At 37.3% G+C, this 21,349-nt stretch overlaps 2 protein-coding genes across 3 annotated transcripts; one reads left to right on the top strand and one right to left on the bottom strand.

Annotated features, from left to right (window-relative positions):
* The first annotated feature begins 6,164 nt into the window (after positions 1-6,164).
* Positions 6,165-14,178, top strand: LOC127421899 (glucose-6-phosphate exchanger SLC37A4-like). Its single transcript, XM_051665108.1, has 8 exons — positions 6,165-6,415; positions 10,252-10,484; positions 10,565-10,808; positions 12,102-12,260; positions 12,430-12,515; positions 12,623-12,736; positions 12,855-12,993; positions 13,337-14,178. Exons 1-8 carry the CDS (start codon positions 6,268-6,270, stop codon positions 13,501-13,503), a joined length of 1,290 nt encoding a protein of 429 aa, XP_051521068.1. The 5' UTR covers positions 6,165-6,267; the 3' UTR covers positions 13,504-14,178.
* Positions 13,525-20,127, bottom strand: LOC127421908 (trafficking protein particle complex subunit 4). 2 transcript variants are annotated; one of them, XM_051665121.1, is made up of 5 exons: positions 19,934-20,125; positions 19,658-19,832; positions 16,834-16,937; positions 16,621-16,747; positions 13,530-14,958 (listed from the first exon to the last, which is right to left on the bottom strand). In XM_051665121.1, exons 1-5 carry the CDS (start codon positions 20,106-20,108, stop codon positions 14,880-14,882), a joined length of 660 nt encoding a protein of 219 aa, XP_051521081.1. In that variant the 5' UTR covers positions 20,109-20,125; the 3' UTR covers positions 13,530-14,879. The 2 variants fall into 2 exon arrangements, with proteins under 2 accessions (XP_051521082.1, XP_051521081.1); XM_051665122.1 differs by lacking the exon at positions 19,658-19,832 and having other exon boundaries at positions 13,525-14,958; positions 20,092-20,127.
* Between the last annotated feature and the right edge of the window lie 1,222 nt (positions 20,128-21,349).

The raw sequence follows: 21,349 nt of genomic DNA, 5'->3' as shown, positions 1-21,349 counted from the left end.
CTTGATGATTTGATTGATGAGTGCCAATCAGGGTTTATGAAGGGTCGTCACATATCTAACAATGTAAGGTTAGTTCTTGATTTGATTGATTATCGTGATTTGGTTTTGGATCCTGCTCTTATTATGTTCTTAGACTTCCAAAAAGCCTTCGATACTGTTAGTCATAATTTCATCTTTAGTGTATTACGCTTCTTTGATTTTAATAATTATTTTATCAATGCAGTGAAAACTCTGTATGTAAGAGGAAACAGTTGTGTTAAACTTATATCTGGAACAACTCCTAACTTTCTTATTCACAGAGGTATAAGACAGGGCTGCCCTATTTCCCCCTTTCTTTTCCTGCTGGTTACTCAGATTTTAAATTTAATAATCAATCAGAATAATGTGATTAAGGGTATTAGAATTCAAGATAAAGAAATAAAAATTTCTCAATTTGCAGATGACACCACAATTTTCTTAAAAAATCCATCGGAAGTTCCTAAAACATTGGAGATTATTAAAGATTTTTCTCAGATTTCTGGCCTTTCTCTCAACATTTCAAAATGTGAAATATTCTCTTTAAAATATATAAATAAAACAACAATTTGTGGAATTCAGCTTAAAGATGTAATTAATTATTTGGGTGTAAAAGTATCTTTAAATTCAAATTCGGTTCTTACAGAAATGAATTTAATTCCCATTAAAGATGTGATTAAAAAGAAGTTTAATTCTTGACTGGCAAGAGATTTGTCTCTCGCTGGTCGAGTTTTATTATCAAAGGCAGAGGGTCTAGCAAGAGTTTCTTACCTCTTTTCTGTAATGGATTGTCCTAAGTCATCATGTTCTTTATTAGATAAATTATTATATAATTTCATATGGAAAAATAAACCACACAAAATCAAAAAGGAGGTTCTAAGAAATAATATTAATGATGGAGGTCTTGGAGTTGTTGACTTTACCCTATTCAACCATGTTTTAAAAGTAAACTGGTTAAAAAGATTCATTAAAAAGACAAACTCTATATGGAACATATTTCCTAATTTGGTTTTTAATAAAATTGGAGGTATTGAATTTTTATTACAGTGCCCCTTCTCAATTGGTAAACTACCCATTAAATGAGCAAAATTTCACCAACAGGCCTTACTGTCATGGTTACTGGTTTACAAACATAACTTTTCACCTCACTGTTGTTTTATGTGGAATAATCAAAATATTATTTACAGAAATAAATCATTGTTTTTTGAGAGATGGTATTTAAATAATATCTATATTGTTAATCAGTTGATAGATGACAATGGTCAGTTTTATTCCTTTTCAGAATTTTCCAGAAAATTTGATTTTGGGGCGTCATTAAAATAGTATAATATTGTAGTCAACGCTGTTCCTAGTGGAATAAAAATTGTTTTGAAAGGAGAGCGAACCTATAATCCTACTTCTCTGAATAACACTTCTATTTCAGTAGAAGGAATTCTTATTATTGATGACAAATTCAATAACCACTTTGTTCGCAATCATATCAACAGAAAATCTATTCCAGCATCTTCTTTTCAATGGATGACGCTATGCAGTGTTAACTGGAGTTTGGTCTGGTCTCTTCCCCACAAATATCTATTAAGAAACAAGATAAAAGAAGTCACGTTAAAAATATTACATAGATGCTACCCTTGTAATGGCACACTCCATAAGTATATTCAAAATATTGAGAAAAAATCTACTTTCTGTGACATAGAAGAGACGATTGTTCATCTTTTTAGTGAACGTCTTTGTGTTAAATCTTTTTGGAACGAGCTATGTACCCATCTCTCAGAAAAACCACTGTCAAAATATGTATAAACACTTTTAATATTATTTTTCTTTATAACAACTCAAATTCTCATATCCAGTATATTGTTATAATCTTTTTATTATACTTGGTAAATTTTTCATACACAAATGCAAATTTTTGGGTAAGAATCCGTTATTGTAAATTTTTCTGGTAGACTATAACTCCTATGTTTTGTCTTTGATGGGCATAAAAAAAAAAAATCTTTGAAAAGTCAAAAAAATGCTTTCAATGTTTAACCTTGTATAAATGTTTTTTTTTTTTTCCTGGCTTTTGGGTTTTTATTTTTATTTTATTATTATTACATTTATGATATGTCTTCCTTTTTTTTTTTTTTACTGTTCTTGTTGTTCTGTACTTGTTGACACAATCTCATGTAAGATGTTTTGCATGAATCAAAAAAAAAAAACAAAAAAAATGGTTGGGGGTTCAAGCCCCAGCACCACCAAGATGCCACTGTTGGGCCTTTAGCAAGGCCCTTGACCCTATCTTCTCCAGGGGTGCTGTATCATGGCTGACCCTGCACTTTGACCCCAGCTTAGCTGGGATATGAGAAAACAAATAAATGTCACTGTATATATGCAAAAATGTATATATAATGTGGGACCAAAATAAAGGCTTCTATTCTAATTAGCACATGACATCATCTAACAACTTTATAAGCAGGCTTTAGCTACTTTCCATTGAAAATAGATGGCAACAGTGATTGCTGTTATGTTTTCTATCTTGCTGTTGTGTTTTCTGGCTTGCCACTGTGATTTTTGATTTGCTGTTGTGTTTTCTAACTTGTTGTTTTTTTCTGGATTTGCCATTGTGTTTTATGATTTGTTGTTTTGTTTTGCACTTCACGGCCACCATAATTTTTGCAATGACTTTTAACAAACTGGTGCCAGGGTACTGTATTTTTAGTGGATGAATGTTCTAGCAGAGTAACCACAGGTGTAGGTCAGCACATTAACTACGGACATGTCTCACTAATGTTTAAAAACGAGACAGTGTCACAATGCTTTTGTCTAAATTATGAACAATATTTGCAAGTATTTTTTCAATGTCCCATTATTTTTCACATTGATTTTTTTTCTCTCCCTTTTTCTCCCCAATTTTGGCATGCCCAATTCCCAATGTGCTCTAGGTCCTCGTGGTGGCGTAGTGACTCGCCTCAATCCAGGTGGTGGAGGACGAATCTCATTTGCCTCTACATCTGAGACTGTCAATCCGCGCATCTTATCACGTGGCTTGTTGAGTGCGTTACTGCGGTGACGTAGTGCGTATGGAGGCTTCACGCTATTCTCCGTGGCATCCACGCACAACTTACCACGCGCCCCACCGAGAGCGAGAACCATATTATAGCGACCACGAGGAGGTTACCCCAACGTGACTCTACCCACCCTGCCAACCGGAACAATTTGGTTGCTTAGGAGACCTGGCCCACCCCCAGGGGTTGATTTTTATTAAAACTAACAGATTTCAACTTTTTGTTATATGAAAGTCACATTAAAACTGACTTAGAAATAAAACAAATTAAAAAAATTACTCCATAATTTATTTTTGGTTCTTTTTAAATGCCTTTAATGCATTTTGTTGAAAAGTCTGCTTGTGCTAACTTTCTTTCAAATAGAGTAACTGCCACTTGGTTAAATATTTTGTTACACAATGCAAAGACATTTCTACATATTTAAGTGTCCACATTTTAAATGTCCAACCTTCTAAAAGGCAGTAACAACAGATACTAAAACAGTTTAACTGTATTTTAATATTTGAGCACTGCACCACACAATCAGACTCACCAATAGTGCTGACCACAGTGGCCACAAAGTAAAAAGCTCCAGAGAATTCCCACAGGGTTCTCCACGGTTCCATATGAATCTCAGCTGCAATGACCTCTTCATAGTGTCGCAGCAGCTTACGCAACTCCTCAGAGGGTATCTGGTGATCCTGAACAAATTCTGCCAGTTGTGTTCCATTTGCAATGTGCCTCCAGTTCTGAAGGTATCTCGAGGGCTGAGAACACAGCAGCCCCAAATAAAGTGTAAACAACTATCACTAACAATAAAAGAAATATTCAGGCAACGTCAATGTTGATATGAGACCAAAAGCAGCAACAGCCTTTTCTGGTCCTTTTGGAAAGACCTGATTGTAGCATTAATATCAAGAAATAAATGATTAAAAAAGAAATAAAAAGCAGCAGGTCTTGCGTGGTACTGCCTCCAGAAAAACACTTCCAAACTAAAAAATGATTGCTTTAGCACCTGTTTTATAATCATAATATTTAGTGGATCATCCTTAAAAGCTATCCATTCATCCAAAAATGGTTTAGAAGCACTAGTAAAGGCCATTTCTAAATGCTTACTGCAGGCTGCTGACAGTAAAACAACATGCTCATCAAAGGTAAACATGCTCATCTCTCTCCACAACTTGTGTACACTTCAGATAAATTATTATGCTTTTATTACTGTCACATATAGTTGTTAGGTGTAGCATAGCCTTGTGTAGCCTGGATCTGGGTTGGTAACTGATACATGAACCATCACCCTTGAGAAAGACACTTAAAGGGATAGTTCACCCAAAAATGAAAAGTTTCTCATCATTTACTCACCCTCATGTCATCCCAGATGTGTATGACTGTCTTTCTTCAGCAGAACACAAACAAAGAGTTTTAGAAAAATATTTCAGCTCTGTAGGTCCATACAATGCAACTGAATGGTGACTAAAACTTTGAAGCACCAAAAAGTACATAAAGGCAGCATAGAAGTAATCCATAAGACTCCAGTGGTGTGATCCGTGTCTTCTGAAATGATCCAATTGGTTTGTGGTGAGAACAGACCAAAACTGAACTCATTTATTCCCCTCAATGTTCATCTTGCCATTGGAGTCTTTAGGTACAATCATGATTTCAAGCTCGATTACACTTCCTAGTGCTTGAAGCATGTGCTAGATGGCACTATGAAGTTTAATTGAGCTTTAAATCATGATTGCAAAGAATACTATCGAGATTAATTGTGAAAAACAAGTTACATTTTGGTCTGTTCTAACCCAAAACCGATTGGATCACTTCAGAAGACATGGATTACACCACCGGAGTCTTATGGTTTACTTTTACGCTACGCTTTTGTGTTTTTGGTGTTTCAAAGTTTTGGTCACCATTCATTTGCATTATATGGAACTACAGAATTGAGATATTCTTCTAAAAATCTTTGTTTGTGTTCTGAATATAAAGAAAGTCATACACATCTGGGATGACATGAGGGTAAATGAGAGAATTTAAATTTTTAGGTGAACGTTTGCTTTAACCTCAGGTTCCTTCATGGGGAATTGTGTCATTTAAATGAAAAATTAATAAATTAGAAAAGTAAAGTTCATCATAGCAAACAAAGAAAGTTGTCTTGATAAAGTGAAAACTGGAAGAGCAGCTTAAAGAGCTTGATAGGTCTATGTTTTTACACATCTTTTCAGGCTAGTAGAAGTTAATTTTTCATCACGACAAAGAAGTGTTTCGTCCTTATTTTAAAGTAATTGCTTTTAACATCACAATTTGTACATGAAACAGACAAAAAGTACATACAATTTTTATTCGTTTGTGTTTACGTTCACGTTATCCAACCGCTTTTGGTTGTTTTACTGCAACTCGTCCAATAGGTGGCAGAAATGGACTGAATTATTGTAAAGCAGTTTGACATTGACAGTAATTATGGATTTTACATCAACAGCATATAAACGAGATCCACTAATATAGTACTCTTTACATTACATTAGGAAAAGCATGAATACTGATCAAATACCGTGTCAGATTGACATGGTTTGGTCGTGGATGAAGTGTTTGCTTGCTGGATTAGACATCCGTGAGGGATCTTCTTGCTCACGGAAGTAAGGCATGTTTTATTGCACGTATTTTTTTTATTATTTTTTTTTTAGTATGCTGTAAATGTGCCAGAAGTTCTCAAACTTTTCTTTACTATTGCTAGAAGGCTGAATACTGTCGTAAAAGTTGCTTGGGACATTCTCTGAACACAAACAAGGCGAGGAAATCATTGAATGCATTGTTTGTTATATATCTGACTGAACTCACGCCCCCAATGGTCAAACCTGTGAACTGCCACATAGAGACCCCCGTGTCAATCATTAAACCACTCAAATTAGGGGACCTTCAATAACAACCTTCTCACAACAAGTTTTTAAAAAAAATCTGACAATGAAACATCTTTGGCATGTTGTGCTCCCTGTTTTAGGTGAATAGAGTAGATAACAGTCAGTTCTTCACACTCCAAAGATCTCAGCCAGGTTGACCATTAACCCTGACACTGATTACAGCTCTTTCCCCCTGACCTCACCAGCTCTGTATATTCACAGATCCAGACTCTTGAGTTCATAGCCCTCAGATGCATCTGGTAACTCTTGTGCTCGACTGAAGACAACTCCTGCATCGTGGCTTTGTAGATATTCTTCATCGGTTTTAAATTGTGCCAACCATGGCGAAGTCTGGATATGGCTACTACCGAGCCACTATATTTCTTGCCATGTTTGTGGGCTACACTTTGTATTACTTCAACAGGAAGACATTTTCTTTCGTAATGCCCTCTGTAATGCAGGAGATCACGCTCGATAAGGATGATCTGGGTGAGCATGTGCAACTTTCATGGCCTGTACTTTGTCATGTGCTCTCACAATTGTTTTATAACCTTTCACGCATCCTTTGTCTTAATTTGAAGTGTCATTCTTTGGAACAAATGCCTTTTCCATATTAGAAAGTTTATTTTTTAAAGTAAACAATTGAAAACATTCTATTAGACAAAATGTCTTTAAGTTTTAATAAATTACATTGTGCAATTTTTTTTAAATATTTTTTATTTTTTACAAATATCTAGTTTTCTTAATGTTTTACTACATAAACCTTACAAAATATAAGATAAAATGATAAAAATGAGACATTTACTTGTCCTTGGCTCTCTTCACTGAAAATAAAAATTGTAAACTTAATTCAGTTGTGGACATTGCCCTCACACAGGGGTGCCTGTAGGATTTTATCTGAGGGTACGCACAGAAATCTGCCTAATAAACCTTATATCTGGGGGGGTCCAGGGGCATGCTCCCTGCGGAGATTTATTTATTTATTTTGTAAAAAACAACAACAAAATGTTCAATTCTGGTGACTTTGAGATAAGCATTTCTTTTATTTTCTTGAGGAGGAGTAGCATTCATGTAACTATTGGCTAAAGCATATCTTCCAGTAACCATTCAGACAGACACGTTTTCGCTACAAAAGCAAAACGCACCACAACGAATAGAGCAGAACGCAGGTGTCTCGAGACGCATTTATATCAGTTGAAGAAGTTCTTTTTAACTTGACACAGCATCTAAAAATGCAGCGCTCCTGAGAGATGCTAGAAACAGTGAAACATGATGCAGTTTTCAAAAGACATCCACCTAGCAAATATTTGTATGGAAAACGATTGAAAAACAGCACGAGCGGATGCAAAAACATGTTCAGTTTGAACAGCCCCTTGTTCACATGACACAGCACTAGCTGAAGTTTCTCAAAGTTACCTCTCAAAAAGACAGTCTTTTGTTTCAGATGACTGTAGATAAATTTACACTGTATCCAGTGCAGTATTCGTAAATATCCCAATACTGTTTTACTGTGTGAGAAACCGCTCCAAATGATTCAGTGAGAGAGCGCTCTGAATGAATTGTACTGAATCACAAATCGAATCAGACCGTTTTGCAAGCCTGTTTGGCCAATTCACTGAAAAGAAACGAAACAAAAGAATTATTCATTCGCAAATTGGGCATTGTTAGTTCTTTTAAATAGCCAACAGAAATACGGGACACATTTCATGAATGATGAAATATTCTGAGAGTAAATATTTCTCAGGTCAGTTGGAGCGCTTATGGTACGCACAGTGCGTACGGCCGTACAGCTGCAGGAGCTCCTGGTTCCACACAATGAAAATGAGTTTCTTTGATGTGAAATTAAAATGTAGACTCTACTCAAATACTTTGTGTAACGAAAACCTAAATGAATTTGACCTGTTCAAATAACTCTATTTAACCTTGCAGCTTGTTGGCAGGGCCGTAGCTAGTGGGGTGAATGGTGGTAACAATTCTAGGGGCCTACAGTTCCAGGGGGGTCCCACAACAAATTCTAAACTGTATTCTATAATAGGAAAGGGGCCCTGAGCAATACACAGTCAGGTGGCCCAAAATACTTTGCAACGGCCCTGTTTGTTGGTATAGCTAGCAACAAACACATTAGCATAATATTAATATTTTTTTGTAATATATATATCTTTGCAAATATGGTGCTGCTGAAAGTTTACAGGTCCCCAATCAGTGGTTTTACTGATGGTCCCTCAGTATTTAATTAATGGGGGAAAAAAATACACACTGATCTTTTAGTAGGACTGTACCCAACCTTGACCTAACCATTAGCTCCACTCTTCTCCTCAATGATAATCTCAAAAAAAAAAAAAACATCAACATGACAGAAACTCCTCTAAATCCCAACATAACAGAACATTAAACACTAACAAGTCTCTTAAAAATAAAAAATACATTAAAATAACACTTAATTTTAAAACGGACTCTCCCAATCCAGTCCCATGCAAAGCATGCTGGGAGTTGGAAATCCCCTGCACGGTTTAAGGAATACGTTGATGCAACAAATATTATTCACATAGTCCCAATGAACATAGATGGATTGTATGGACTGAAATTAAGATGAGACCAAATGCTAAAGAATTGTGTTCCATTAGCTCATTTTAAATAAGTTAATTGAGCCAGCAGTAAAAATCAGTTTGAGTGAACAACATCTGTTTGGAGTCTGAATCCGTATGAATATTTCATAGCAATGTGATCATATCATGTTTTGATGACTGTGCTGAATATCACTTGGACTTTTGGCAATATAATTATGTTCTCATCTCAAACATAAATGTATTAAGTTGATTTCTAGTGTACTAGTTTAGTAATTGAATAGAGCTGCTTTCCCTTTTTTTAGTGTATACTTGTTGAAAGCGTGATGATGTTATTATGACTTGATTTTAAAGTGTTTAATTTATGGATTTTTGTATTATTATTTTAATAAAGGATAGTTATGATGTATAATAGTACATTATCAACTAATATATATATATATATATATATATATATATATACACACACACACACACACACACACACACACACACACACACACACCGATCAGCCACAACACTAAAACCACCTGCCTAATATTGTGTAGGCACCCCTCGTGCTGCCAAAACAGCGCCAACCTATTCTTCTCATCACAATTGTACAGAGTGGTTATCTGCGTTACTGTAGACTTTGTCAGTTTGAACCAGTCTGGCCATTCTCTGTTGACCTCTCTCATCAAAAAGGCGTTTCCATCCGCAGAACTGCCGCTCACTGGATGTTTTTTTGTTTTTGGCACCATTCTGAGTAAACTCTAGAGATTGTTGTGTGTGAAAATCCCAGGAGATCAGCAGTTACAGAAATACTCAAACCAGCCCATCTGGCACCAACAATCCTCCATGCGATTACCTAATTAGCCAGTCGTGTGGCAGCAGTGCAGTGCATAAAATCATGTAGATATGGGTCAGGAGCTTCAGTTAATGTTCACATCAACCATCAGAATGGGTAAAAAATGTGATCTCAGTGATTTGGACTGTGGCATGATTGTTGGTGCCAGAAGGGCTTGTTTGAGTATTTCTGTAACTGCTGATCTCCTGGGATTTTCACACACAACAGTCTCTAGAATTTACTCCGAATGGTGCCTAAAACAAAATACATCCAGTGAGCAGCAGTAAATGCCTTGTTGATGAGGTCAACAGAGAATGGCCAGATTGGTTTGAACTGACTAAGTCTACGGTAACTCAGATAACCACTCTGTACAATTGTGGTGAGAAGAATAGCATCCCAGAATGCTGTTCTGATATGCATTTGGCGTTGTTTTGGCGGCACGACAGGGACCTACACAATATTAGGAAGTTTGTTTTAATGTTGTGGCTGATCAGTGTATATGGATGTGTTTAGAGAAATGCATACAATAACACATTAAAAGTTTGTGAAGTTATTTATTGTTCAAGTCATCATTTACACACATTAATGAGGTACTCAAAAGGCACCTGATTTGTAGAATGACTCTGAAGTAAATGTAAATGATGCTGCTTTTTAATGGGCTGAGAGTACTGAGGCAGTTGTAAATAATAATTAATATTTGGTGCATTTAATTTCCTACCACCATATTACCATGAAATCTTCTTTGGTTTGTTGCCCTGGATCATTTGAATGTATCTTATTACTGAAGTCTTTACAGTACTTAAGACAATATGAAATGGAAGCCACTAAAGAACTGTTCTTTCATACCATCAGTCATTGTCAAAAAATGATTTTTGAATAGGAGCCACTCTCTGCTGAAGTCTAATCAACTTTTATTTAATCTTTGTTTACTGCAGGTCTTATCACTAGTAGTCAATCGCTGGCTTATGCCATCAGTAAGTTCATAAGCGGTGTGCTGTCCGATCAGATCAGTGCACGATGGCTTTTCTCTATTGGGCTGTTTATGGTGGGTGGCATCAACATGATTTTCTCCCTGTCCTCCTCGGTGGCGGTGTTCGCAGGCCTGTGGTTTCTGAATGGACTGGGTCAGGGTTTGGGTTGGCCACCATGTGCAAAAGTACTGCGAAAGGTACGGTATGTCTTTTTATGATAATATTGTGGTATGCCTTAGTGGGTAGACTTACAAATGTCCATATTCTTTTTGATTAGTGGTTTGAGCCATCTCAGTTTGGGACGTGGTGGGCAGTGCTGTCCTGCAGTATGAATTTGGCTGGGGGTCTAGGGCCCATCATTGCCACACTGATGGCTCAGAGCTACAGCTGGAGGTCCACGCTGTCCATCTCGGGCCTGACCTGTGTGGTCATGTCCATCTTCTGCCTGCTTGTTATCCGAAATGAGCCTAGTGAGGTTGGCCTGCCCAATATTGAAGCTGGTGCAAAGAAAGGAAAAGGAGGTATGGTGCCTTCGAAATTCACTCAATTGCACATACATTTTGCATTTAAGAGGTATGGCTTTCTTAATTCACGTTTCTGGTCATACTGTGCACGAAACACCAGTACACATTATTCCAAAGAAAAAAAAGGGTTTTTGTATTCTTTCATCAAAATGTGTAGACATACTCCATCTCTGAAACAACTTTTCTTTTTGGCTGACATTGTCAAGGCCGCACGGTCTATTGGTTAATGTTGACAAATAGCTATTCAGGCAAACACGCCGCACTTGACAGAGGGACTTTTACATTTCAAACGCTGTCAATCACATACATCACTGTTTCAATTATAAGTCCCACTCATTTTAGGGCTAAGGCGGGACTTTCCATGCCCCAAAATAATTTAGAGCCTCTTGTCCAATGAACATTGGTCTTTTCTAGAAGTACCAGAAGTATTTTTTACCACTAAAGTTTTGCATAGGCTTTCCCAAAAATCCTCCATAAAAGAGCTGTAAGCCATGAACCACAGCAACCAGCTCCAATGTGAATCACAACATTACCAACTTTGTTTTGAGGCAAAACAATCTGACAAAAAGACAATGGTACAAGACTGTGTACTTACCATCTTTAATGAGGGCACGGACTACAATTCCATGAAGCACCTTGAATGACGTAGTCGCATTAAAATCGATGGGAATTTATAAAACTATTGATATCAGGTTGTTGATTATGAGTATAGAAACTATATATTTCACATTTATTGCAAAATATTCTGATATGTACAAATATACAAGTAGTTTAAGGGTGAAGGGAGGCCGACTTCGATTTGTGTCATTCACAGTACGTCATGGTAGTGGGCTGTCACGCGGTTCTCTGATTGGTGGATCTTTCTCTGCTGAACCGTGGGTAATTTAGTTGTTTACCAAGAATTTCGCAAACATGATTTTTAAACAAAGTGGAAATAACTCAGACTTATGGCTTAAATGGAAGCATATACCATCGATGAACAACCTCGGCGCTTATAATAGGATTTGTCTTTACATGTTTTTAAGCAATCATTGAAAGTCAATTCGACTGTAGAAAAAATTAAGATAAACTATTTCTTTCCCTAGCTCTTTGAAGAATGAACTATTGGACCAAAACAGAGTGCAGAGGGGTGTGTTTTACTGTGTGTTAGTACATGTTTTCTCTGGTCACTCTGACTGAACTAACGGACTCTGAATCAATTTGTTCATCTGCACAAACCAAAGTATACTGTCTGCACTCCAAGAACAGTTGTACATTTTGATTTATTATCTGCCTGTATCTGAATTTCAGGCTCCAGCAAAGATGATAGCTCATTCAAAGAATTCATTCTCTCCCCATATCTGTGGGTGTTATCATCGGGCTACTTGGTGGTGTTTGGGGTCAAGACAGCTTACACTGACTGGGGACAACTTTTCCTTATCCAGGACAAGGGCCAGTCAACACTAATGGGTATTTAAAGTCCATGTTTACTACATGCTTTGCTGACACATTTCATAATTCATGTGTAAAAATAGTAAAGCCCTTTGGGGGTTAAATTTTGTAATGTAATCTTTAGAAATATTTTGCTTTAGACTCTCGGTTCTTGGCCTAAAATTAGCATACATGTTAATTTTCACAGGCAGTTCTTTTATGAGTGCTCTAGAGATCGGAGGACTGATGGGTAGTTTAGCAGCAGGATACCTGTCAGACAGGGCCGTGGCAAAGGTAAGTTTGCAATGTTACGTTAAACATAATTATACCTGAATGACACCTCAAATTGTGAAGGAGGGTACATTTTTTCAGATTGTTTCTCAATTCTGTTTTATTGGCAGCAAGGATTGCGCAGGTATGGCAACCCTCGCCATGGTCTCTTGCTCTCTATGATGGCTGGGATGTGTGTCTCAATGTACCTCTTCCGTACCACTGTCACAGCACACAGCTCAAATGTAAGCTTACTATCACTTCAGCCCTCATATTGTATGTTATAAATGAACATTTAACGTCAGTGTTTGTGCCATGTCTTACCGTGTTATTTAATGTTCTTTTATTTTAATTCACACCCAGGTCTGGATACTTCTGTTGGGTGCAGCTTTTGGCTTCTCCTCATATGGACCGATTGCATTATTTGGAGTTCTTGCGAATGAGAGCGCTCCATCAAACTACTGTGGAACCTCTCATGCCATTGTTGCCTTGATGGCAAATGGTGATAATCTTCTGAATTTACAACCATTTGTATCTCTACTACAAAAGCATAATTTAGATGAACATACATATGTGACCTGCTCCAATATTTTGAGTTTTATGCACTAAAGTGAGAAGGAAAGTCTCTGCCAATGTTTAAATTAATACATCTTCATGGTTTGGAGTTGAGCAAGTACAGATTTGTGACTCAAAATTATGGAACGAGTCACATTTTGATGCAATAGTCATTCCTGAAATTTTGCTAACCCAAACGACACTAAATTTCAGAAACTAATTTCAAACAAATATATACATATATGGTTCCAGAGGATATCAATGTATTTTTATGGTTGTTTTGTTGGCAGTTGGCGGTTTTCTCTCAGGGTTGCCTTTTGGGACCATTGCCAAACACTATGGATGGAACTCAGCTTTCTGGGTAGCAGAAGTAAGCTGTACTGTCACCACGGTTGGATACTTCCTGCTTCGGAACATCCGCACCAAGATGGGAAATGTACCCAAGAAAGCTGACTGAACATTAGAGTATTATTTAAGTGTCTTTAAACTACTTTTTAATATACCAATGGCACAACCCATAAAGTCTGTATAATATGAATGGATTCACAATAGAAGTGAAAAAAAGGACTTTCATTGTTTGAAGGCTTTTGCACTACTACCATTGACAACTGCAAGTTACATCAGCACCTTTTCCAGGACTTTCCCTTTGCATATGAAACATGTGCAATACCAGTATCACTTGATATCTTTTTATAGATATCTGAAAATCCACTTTCAAGACTTTCCATTTTATCTTTACCAATGTGCAAAATAGGATACCATGTTGTGAACATTGCTTTCATAAGCAAATTTTGTTATTTATTCTGTATTCATCTTTAAAATGGATGGCAGTATTTAGAACGGTTCTGATCTCTATACACTTACATTGCAAAATGGTACAATTTACTGTTTATTAAGGTATGGGAACACCATTTCCTCAGTGGTATTAACAAACTGCCTTAAATTAGCTAGAAACAAAATGTATTTCGTCATCACTTTCAGATCTTTAACTAGTCCTACCTCTGTATCTGTGTGGCATTACAAATTCATAAAAGTCTATGATGAAATACGTAACCTTGTGTTATATCACATGACTGTTTAATAGTACATTTAAATGAGTTTATATAAATAAAAAAAAATGGCAAGACTCACATTATGCTGTACTTGTTTGCATGTTCATTATATGATTGCCCTGTTTGACATTTATTTGAATTTTTAGCCACTTTTAAATTTTACTCAAACTAAAGAGACTGGTACAGCATGGCCGGTGCTAAGATGCAATTTTTGGGGGTGATTTTGAACTTAAGGGTGGGAAATGGGTTGTCTTTTCATGGACTGAGAGGGGGATGTCAGAAATATCTACATTTTAGAATCGGCCATGTGGTACAATGTACTTCAAAACTCCATACCACATATCATCATATTCCGCTTAACGAAAACAAATTCCATATACGTTACATTTGGATAGATGCCAGTAAACATGACATTTATATAAACAATACATTATGTAGCCAAATTCCAAGTTGCTCGTTTAGACATTCTGCATAGGAGCTCATTTACAGTTTACATTATAAACAACTTAAACTGTGTCCATATACATTATTTACAATGGGTTCATCAAATATTTTTTCTCACTGCAAATTTGGGATTTATCATACTTGAAAAGAAAGTGAATGAATGTAAAAAATAAACTGTCATTGTGGCCTTTAAACTCCATTCACTTCTTTGACCTTAAATCTTAACAGTAAGCATTATGCTTATGCCAGCAATTCAGCCATTTTTTCAGGACAAGTTTGATAGAAGAAATTCTAGAAATCCCATCAGACAGATGAAAATACTTAATGCAGGTCCAGTTCAGGAGCCTGGTCCAAATGTACCAGCTTTCTCTGCTATTTCCAGGGCACTCTTCAGATTTTGGTCGAAAAGCTCACATCTGAAAGAAATCCAGGAACATTTTTGTTATACAAAATACCTCGCTGATGGATGGCATCACAAATCTAAAACCATGCCCCCCAAATCAATATAATATAAACCAATCAGCATCGTGTTGTAGTGATTGTTTATTGCAAAGAACATATCTGGCTGTTAACAAATGTGCGTAAAATGATAAAGTCAAAAGGTTTACCCAGTTCATATTCTCAAATAAAAAAGTAAAATGAGAAAAGAAACGCTTCAATAGACGGTTTTATGTTAACTTAGTGTTGCACATTAGTACTACCAAGGACTCAAGCATAATACCAGCGATACCATAGTGTTTTTCATTTTCAGTTGTATACGTACCTAATGCTTTTACAGCGAGACACTGATAACGGAATAAAGCATTGTCAAGACATAACCGCCAAAGACCTCCACCTCTGGGGGCCGTTCACTCTGAACGCTTTTTTCTTTTTTATGTTAGAATGAGCTAGACAGACATCTTTGAACATTGCGTCATTTCTCACCATTTATTCAGCATCTCAGGCAGTAACGATGCATTTTTTAATGCTCTGTCAATTTAAAGGTGAAGTATGTAACTTTTTTGATGTCGAAATACGTTCTACTATCCCAGTTTATTGACAACTATAAGTAAGCCATTCGTGAGTTTACCTACCCCAAAAGTAAACACTGAGTCTCCCAGGCATCAATAAACATTGATGTTTATATTTTGAGCAGCCTGCTCAGCTCCACCATTCCCTTTCTAGCTCAACCTATAGTGTGAGTTTTGGGCGTGGCTACTTGAACTAGCTGTTCAGCCAGGGGGAATATGAACATCCATGCCAGACGTGTACACATGAAAAGAAATTTAGCTACGTCTACAGATGTTAAAGCCAAAATTTGAAGATTGCTAAAATACAGAGACAGAAAACGGAGTAAAACCAGAGTGAACATTGGTGTCACACTTACAAGGTGGAAGACACACACACACCACCACCACCAATAATAAGATTGCTCTGGTAAACGGGAGCGCCAATAAAGAGATCTGCGCATAAGTCGCTAATACACCGCCGCCTCCCGATCTTGCCTTTGGCGCCAAAATGGTCAGAAACGACACTGTCATCACATATACTAGTTACCAGAAGAACCATCCTACCACATGTGCTGGATCCCCCGCACGCGTTAACAGACTCATTTACGACGTTAAACGTTTATTACCTTTTATTTAGTATGGCCTATTTGTTCATAGGGAATTTGAAAGTGCAAAAGGGCGTGATTAGTCTAAGGGGTGTTGGAAAATGTTGTTTGAAAACATCATTTTTGTCATTCAGTTTGGTGCCACTAACAGCACAAAAATTACACACCTCACCTTTAAAAGGAAATTCTACCAACAAAATGCATCTCAAGGAACGTGTGTTTTGATTTATTTGTTGTACTGTGTCTGTTTTACCCCAATAATGTAAGTAATCATCAGTGCTGGGCAGACATCCAAAATTCAAATGCTCATTTTAGCATTCGAATGTGCATTTTTATCTTAAATTCACAGAATGTCGAATTTCGAAATTTCAATTTGACAGCCTTAAAGAACAGCAAACCAGCTAAGGCTGGTTTAAGCTGTTTGTTTTCTTTAGCATGGCGCATATGAAGCTCATGAACTGAACAACAGTAAAACATTACACACCTGATAGGCATCTCTAAAGAGTAGAAAGGATTCTTCAATGCAAAGTCTGAGTAGATTTCATAAATCTTTCTTAAGAGAACATCAATACCAGACTGCCGAGGGTCTGCCAATACAATGAACTTTATACCTGCAAAAAAAAAAAAAAAGATTCACTTAGATTGTGGTCAGCCACCATATTAACGTGCCATTTTGTCCTTTCAAAAAAAGACCTACCTGTGAGTGTCTGAAAGCAGTGCAGTTTAAACACATCTGTCTCCAGCATTTCAATACCAGAGCTGCCAACCTCAGGTGATAACTGTGATCCAATGGCAAACAGTCTTGGGAAAAGAAGGGGAAGGTGAAATCACATTTTATGAAAAGTTTTTTTATATACATATTTTTCACAATTAAGGGTCTGGGGGGGCATAGTCCCACATTATAATGATTGCTATGCTTCTGACAATGACTGTATATGTTTATATTATATTATGTTACATTAAATTATATTTAGAGCTGTCAGAATTAATGTGTTAACGTATGTGATTCATTAAAACAGTTTAACACATTAATTTGTCTTAATCGTGATTAACACATTTACCATGAATACAGCATAAACCAGCATAAACACTTGTTGGGTGGGCGCAACCTTTGCAATCTGTCCGCCCGGAGTAATTACACTGATGCACACGCTACAAACACACAAACAATAGCGCTTCCCTGTCAATGATAAAATGATGGAGAAAGGACCTCTTTGATGTACAAAACAAGCCCAGATGGGACTTATGATAGTAATCAAGTATTTTCAGCCTATGTAAGGCACATTTTAATTACCACAGAAGCATGTCAAGTCTTAACTATCACCAAAATGCAGAATGAGACGTTTTTGTCTGCAAACGTCATGTGGAGTTCAAAGCGGTGCTTGACGCTGGTGCTGAAATCCTGACGCGAATCATGAATGCAGCTTCACGATTGCTGTAGGAAAACGGATAGCCACAGTCTACCGGCAGATTAATATTGTGGAGGATTTGAGTTTAACAGATTTAATGCCCATTACAATGAAGAAGTGATGTCCAGTTTGTGAACAAATTGTTCTTTTGAACCGGTTCTTTTCAGTGAACGAGTTGAAACGGTTCAACAAATCGGACCGAATCATTTGAAACAGTTCGCATCTCGAAACACTGATCCACAAGTTACTCTATCTTAACCTGTCTCTCGGACTTGACTGACACTCCGAATCGAAATGAGCCAATAACTGGGAGTAATCAGCTTTTCCAAACTCTTCATTGTAATCAACCACTCCAACTAGTTCACAAATCAGACTGAACGCTCCGGTCGCAACTATTCTCGAGTCAACAGTACGAGTCGCTCGCAGCACAGCAGCTCTCGAGTCACCAGTACACTGAACTGAGAATCTGCCTCTTTCGGACATACTGAGAACTGATGAGTGAGCTGCTGATGAGCACGCGTGAACCGAGGACTTGAATGAGGGGGCGAAATGTTTCAGTCGAGAGATGGAAATGAATTTTACGATTGAGTATTGTGAATGCAGATTATATTTAAAGTTGTTATGAGCTGGGTCATGGGTTCTGTAAAAAGGGTGAGTTGATTAAGACTAGTTTATTCACTTGATATGCTTTAGACACGTAGAACAAACACGTCTGTACATCAGTATCTGTATTGGGTGCTTTACGTGCAAAACTTTAATGTAGGAAACTTATCCAAGATGTAATCACTGAATGAAACAATGATGACAATAAACACCCTTATTATTATAACTTAATGACGTCATTACACGAAGACGTAAAAGAACTGGTGAATCTTTTTTTTTTAACCGGTTCATTGAAACAAACTGTCCGAACTAACCAGTACGCTGACAAAAATCCCATCACTATAATGAAAATGCAACTGTGGTACTGGGGGTGTGGTCGAGCACCGGCTTGTGAATGGAGAGCGAGATCAGGACATGAGAACGGTAAGGATCATCACCTGTCAATGACTGTCTCTAACAGCTGTTTGTCACTGCATTGAGAGTGCAGACGAGCTAAAAGCGAGCCAGATGCCAGTAGAGGGGGAGAGAGAGAGACCCGCACACACACCCGCTGAGCCTGTGTGGCATGAGAGTTTTGCGAGAGAGTGTTTTTGTTCTGATTAGTAAATAAACATACCAAATGAGTTGAAGTTCACCATTCCTGATTACTCCTTTCTCACCCCAAGAACCAAATTCTTTTACAGTGACCAATGGGTAAACTAGTTCTTTCAATAGTCAACCTCCCACTTAGACTTTGGGAAACGTGTGATTTTACTTGAATTGGTGCTATTTTAGTGCATTTCTATCTTTATACTGTGGAAGGCTTTGTTTGGAAAATGTTAAAGTATTATGTTGTTACATATTGTTTTGTTTTATTTCCTAAGATGGAAATAAATGAATTTTGGCAGGAAAATAAGTATTATTATGGGATTAATCACAATTAAAAAATGTAATCGACTGACAGCACTAACTGAGTTATATTATATTACATGTAAGGCAACATATTGCCTCATTAGACATGGATTTAACCACTGGAGTCATATTAATTACTTTTATGCTGCCTTTATGTGTTTTTTGGAGCTTCAAAGTTCTGGTCACCATTCACTTGCATTGTATGGACCTGCAGATCTGAGATATTCTTCTAAAAATCCTTGTTTGTGTTCAGCAGATCAAATAAAGTCACACACATTTGGGATGGCATAAGGGTGAGTAAATAATGAACTAATTTTCATTTTTGGGTGAACTATCCCTTTAAAACTTTTAATTTCACAAAATATATCATAACCTGCACTATGCTTTCTAGATTAATCTCTTTTGAGTCTTAAGTGAACTTTTACAGAGAGAAAGCACTAACAAAAAGTACCATGCTTTTTGGACATTCACCACGGTATTCTTTGAAGTACCGTGTAAAAATCATGTTATGTGAATATGGCAATCATTCAGTACCATGGTAGCATGGTATTATAATCTGACATATCTGTACTATTGCACATTTTGTAAGGGATTTTGGCTCAACTCAAGTCTACTCACGAGTGAAACATTGACGCCAGCATGAGTTTCTCATTGGAGGAGAGTCGAGGTCTGCCGAATCTGATGGACACCGGATAGTTTGCGGGATCTTTCAGATACTCTTGTATGTCCTTGCCTTCCGCAGTGTATTTACCATTTACATCCACCCCGTTAATTGACATAACCGCATGACCCACTGCATACAAGAAAAGCACATCACATAACAAACAAAAACAAATCCTATAAATGTATTTTGACACTATTAGATGATTTGACAGACGGCACACATATCCGCACCCCTGATGCCATCCCGCTGACCGAATGAAACAACGACTTTCTCATCATGTATCTTTAATACTAAATCAAGAGGAAAGCTGAAGGTTTTCTCCACTTCAGCCCTTGGCACATAATTATCATACTGGTAAATGAGTCCGCCAGCCTTATTGACAACATACACACTGAAGATCGCCATCTTTCTTCTTCTTCTTCTTCTTCTTCAGATTTTCTAGATTTTATTGGCTCATGGTGCATTACTGCAACCATCTGGACAGGAGTGTGGAGCGCCGAATGGAAGGGGGGAAAAAAAACCTAAAAATAAAAATAATAATAATTGATTACTGTATGTGTGTGTGTGTGTGTGTGTGTGTGTGTGTGTGTGTGTGTGTGATATTTAAATCATTTTTTCTAAATCGGTTGTTTTGAGATCTTTTAATAAAGCACTGTGCACTTTTGTTTGTCCTGGGGCATTACTTAAAGGTGCACTCAGTAATTCTAATCCAATATATTTTTGGTCAAATTCTGCAAATATCTCCTCACAGTCTGCTAGCTGTCCATTCTGTGGATGGGCTGCCCTGGCTCTGTAAATGGAACAAAAACAAAGTGGATCAGACCGATCCACACAACACTACTCCAGCCAATCAGCAACAGGGGGTGGTTCTTGCGTGTGCACAGGATGGGGGCTGGGGGCAGAGCGATAGGGAAATTCATTAGAAGAGTGACGGTAAATCTGGCTGATGCAAACTTTCTAAACTCCAAGGAGGACAAATGGCTGAGAAACAGACCAAGAGAAAAAGGTCAGACGAATATAAACTAAAAAAGATGGATTATGATAAGTCGAGGGCTAGGAGCTGCATCAACATCGGTGAGGTTTTTCATCAGTGGATAGGCCTCAGAGAGGTAAAAGGCTTGAAGACGGATGCAGAAGTTGCTCTTTTTCTTCTCGATAGGTGAGTAACATAAATTTTGCTATGTTTCACAGAACTCATATATGCTGTTGTTATGATATTAGATTTAGTAGCAGGAGAGTTGTGCGTGTCTGGAGCTGGTGTGCATAAAACCGTCTCGCGTGCATGAATTTGGGGGGCGGAGCTTCCAAAAGAGCACTGAAGTTAGGGGTGTATTTGTTTTGGCAGTTGAGTTCGAATATCAACAGTGTATCTCAGGAATCGCTGAGTGCACCTTTAAGTAGATTTTGCAATGTGAGTTTTTACACCTATTGTTCTAAGTATCTGTGCAAGCTCATGTCTTTCTCTTTCATATGCTGTGCATACTAAAAGCACATGCTCAACAGTTTCTATTTGACTGCAGTTTGTACATTGTCCTGTTTCATGATTCCCTATTCTGGATAATGAATAATTTAAACAAGTGTGCCCTATTCAAAGACGGATGATTATCGTGTCATTCTTCCTGTTATTATGACCAATTCTCCCAGTA

This window comes from Myxocyprinus asiaticus, chromosome 31 (assembly GCF_019703515.2).
Source record: "Myxocyprinus asiaticus isolate MX2 ecotype Aquarium Trade chromosome 31, UBuf_Myxa_2, whole genome shotgun sequence".
In the NCBI taxonomy this organism is placed as follows: domain Eukaryota; kingdom Metazoa; phylum Chordata; class Actinopteri; order Cypriniformes; family Catostomidae; genus Myxocyprinus; species Myxocyprinus asiaticus.
This window is presented reverse-complemented; position numbering and strand designations above follow the sequence as displayed.

Excerpts from the sequence above, each read along its gene's own strand:
- LOC127421899 (XM_051665108.1), top strand. The coding sequence starts at position 6,268 with ATGGCGAAGTCTGGATATGGCTACTACCGAGCCACTATATTTCTTGCC. Across the intron at positions 10,809-12,101 it reads TGCAAAGAAAGGAAAAGGAG|GCTCCAGCAAAGATGATAGC; the intron begins GTATGGTGCCTT and ends TCTGAATTTCAG. Across the intron at positions 12,261-12,429 it reads GGGCCAGTCAACACTAATGG|GCAGTTCTTTTATGAGTGCT; the intron begins GTATTTAAAGTC and ends TAATTTTCACAG.
- LOC127421908 (XM_051665121.1), bottom strand. The coding sequence starts at position 20,108 with ATGGCGATCTTCAGTGTGTATGTTGTCAATAAGGCTGGCGGACTCATT. Across the intron at positions 19,833-19,933 it reads TCAGCGGGATGGCATCAGGG|TGGGTCATGCGGTTATGTCA; the intron begins GTGCGGATATGT and ends TCTTGTATGCAG. Across the intron at positions 14,959-16,620 it reads TCTTTAGAGATGCCTATCAG|ATGTGAGCTTTTCGACCAAA; the intron begins GTGTGTAATGTT and ends GATTTCTTTCAG.